Here is a 2183-nt window from a genome sequence, read left to right on the forward strand (position 1 = left end):
GTAACTACTATTATTAGTCTACGTATTTATATATATATATATATATATATATATATATATATATATATATATATGCCCTATTGAGGATTCGTTGCAACTTCGATTTAGTAATTTTTGAGTTATACTAGAAGAAGTTTTTTGTAAGCATAGTTTATTGACATTTGCGAATATAGTTGCTTGCTATAGTAAAATGTCGTTGTTTGCATTTGCACGATAATTCATTCATAGAGACATTCCACTCATCAGTAGTAACTACATGTAGAAACATTTTGATGAGAAGAAGTATAACTATACATACAATATCTATTGAGAGGGAATAAGAACACTCTAATATTAAATAATTTAAGTTTCATTGAATTTACCTATTTTTTATAATTTTATTATATTGTTATATAAGAAGATTATATAAAAAGATTAATATAAGAAAAATCACAAAAAGTTGTCTTTTAATTTGATCATACACATTTCATAAAAGGCTTTTTTATTCCCTCTCAATGCGAGAAGTAGAGAATACATAATGCAATTCATTCTATGTATTATGCGCAAAGTGCACTTACATTCGTGTGTTCACGTTTTCGCAAAGTTTATAAACACGCTGAGCCAATTATTAAACTTGCAATATTCTCATGAAATACTTGTCAATTAAAGGAACCTTTCATTTCATACAACGAAGGTCATCTTAATTCTTCTTAGATAGAGTTAGCTAAAATTATGTGCGGCACGAGATTAAACTTCCGTAAAATTTATCATTTTTTTTTATATATAATCATTGTGCATAAATTATTATCTTAGAAACAAATTGTTAGTTCTTGATTGCTTATTAATGTTATTTTAATTGTTAAATCAAACTTAGCCTAACAATAATTCACTAATTTATAACTCAAAAAATGATATTAAAAATAAATGTATTTGTAATTATTTTTGAAAAAATTAATAATTAAATTAATAAAAGTATTTATATATTTTGAGGAAGAAAAAGCCCATAAAAAAGATCTCGTAAAGCTCTCGTAAAGATCTCATTTTTGCCGAATATCTTTCAAGCGTTCGGGGCATAAATTCGTTTGCTAGAAAAAAATGTATAGCATGCACATATTCATTATACATGCCGCATACATATGTACATACAAACATGTGCGCGCGCGCATTCAACACGTGCATTTACTCGACATTGTGACGATTGACTATTTTACTTTGACTAATGCATTTCTTCCGCGCAGGTCTTCATGCTTAAAGTTATTCTGGCTTTTCGTGTCGTGCTGCCGCGCTGTCGTGCCAAAGCACGCGATACTTTAGCAAGAAAATCTCTGTCGCCAGGGTCACGCACAGGATCGCGACGTGGGAGTCACAACAGCAGCGGGAACGCTTCGGCCGCCTCGGTGAAATCTAATAAATCTCCGAATCATACGAACAACGTCGCCGATCCGGTCCTGGAGAATGTCACCATCGAGATTCGCAACGCGAAGGCATAAAATAGGACCGTCTTAGCACAAACAATCTGATCGACAACACATTCCTGTTTATCACTAGCCCAACGTAGATTAACGCGGCGCTACATCGCATAGTTCGCCGTCCGTAAATAAATCTTCGACCCGCGCGTATAAATTGGCCAGCTCGGTCTCCATGTTTCCGTTCAGTGGGTTGAGGAACGAAAATTTAACGTTCGATAATGCAAATATCATTGGTAAATACTTCGCCTAAATCGCGAAATATCGACGATTTGAGATCTCGACTGATGTCAAGATCTCGACGAGGTGGAGGTATAAATTATCAGTAATTGGGATCGCCTATGTATGTATTGATGCTGCTTTAGTAGGAGAACCATCCGATTAGATTAATTGCGAGAAGTCTTTTCAGCGTGTTTCTCTTTTGATATAATTCGGTATTCCTCTATTTAATAAAACGTAATCTATAATAAAACGTAATTGAATGATCGTCAAGAACATTGATTTTTATTTAAGTTTCTTATTTGCTGATAGAAAAACCATCTCAAAGAAATAGAAAAGAAATATAGTTCATTAAAAAAATAAACGTAAACTATCAGTAACGCCTATTATGATGTTTTTAGCAATAGTTGTAACTAAAACTGACCGATTAGTGATATTAGTCGTATTGACATCAAGTTTAATTGTTTATATTAACTTGACGGAATGTTAATGAGCTGTCTTAAGAACAGAGAATTGTTT

At 32.7% G+C, this 2183-nt stretch overlaps 1 protein-coding gene across 1 annotated transcript in view; it reads left to right on the top strand.

Annotated features, from left to right (window-relative positions):
- The window catches only part of LOC105627889, a 12163-nt gene extending 10694 nt beyond the window's left edge, over positions 1-1469 (top strand). Inside the window, exon 6 of the mRNA XM_012209161.1 lies at positions 1315-1469. Coding sequence (XP_012064551.1) covers positions 1315-1469 — 155 coding nt within the window. The remainder of the gene's footprint in view (positions 1-1314) is intronic.
- The last annotated feature ends 714 nt before the right edge of the window (positions 1470-2183 follow it).

This window comes from Atta cephalotes, assembly GCF_000143395.1.
Source record: "Atta cephalotes unplaced genomic scaffold scaffold00010, whole genome shotgun sequence".
NCBI classification, from domain to species: Eukaryota; Metazoa; Arthropoda; class Insecta; order Hymenoptera; family Formicidae; genus Atta; species Atta cephalotes.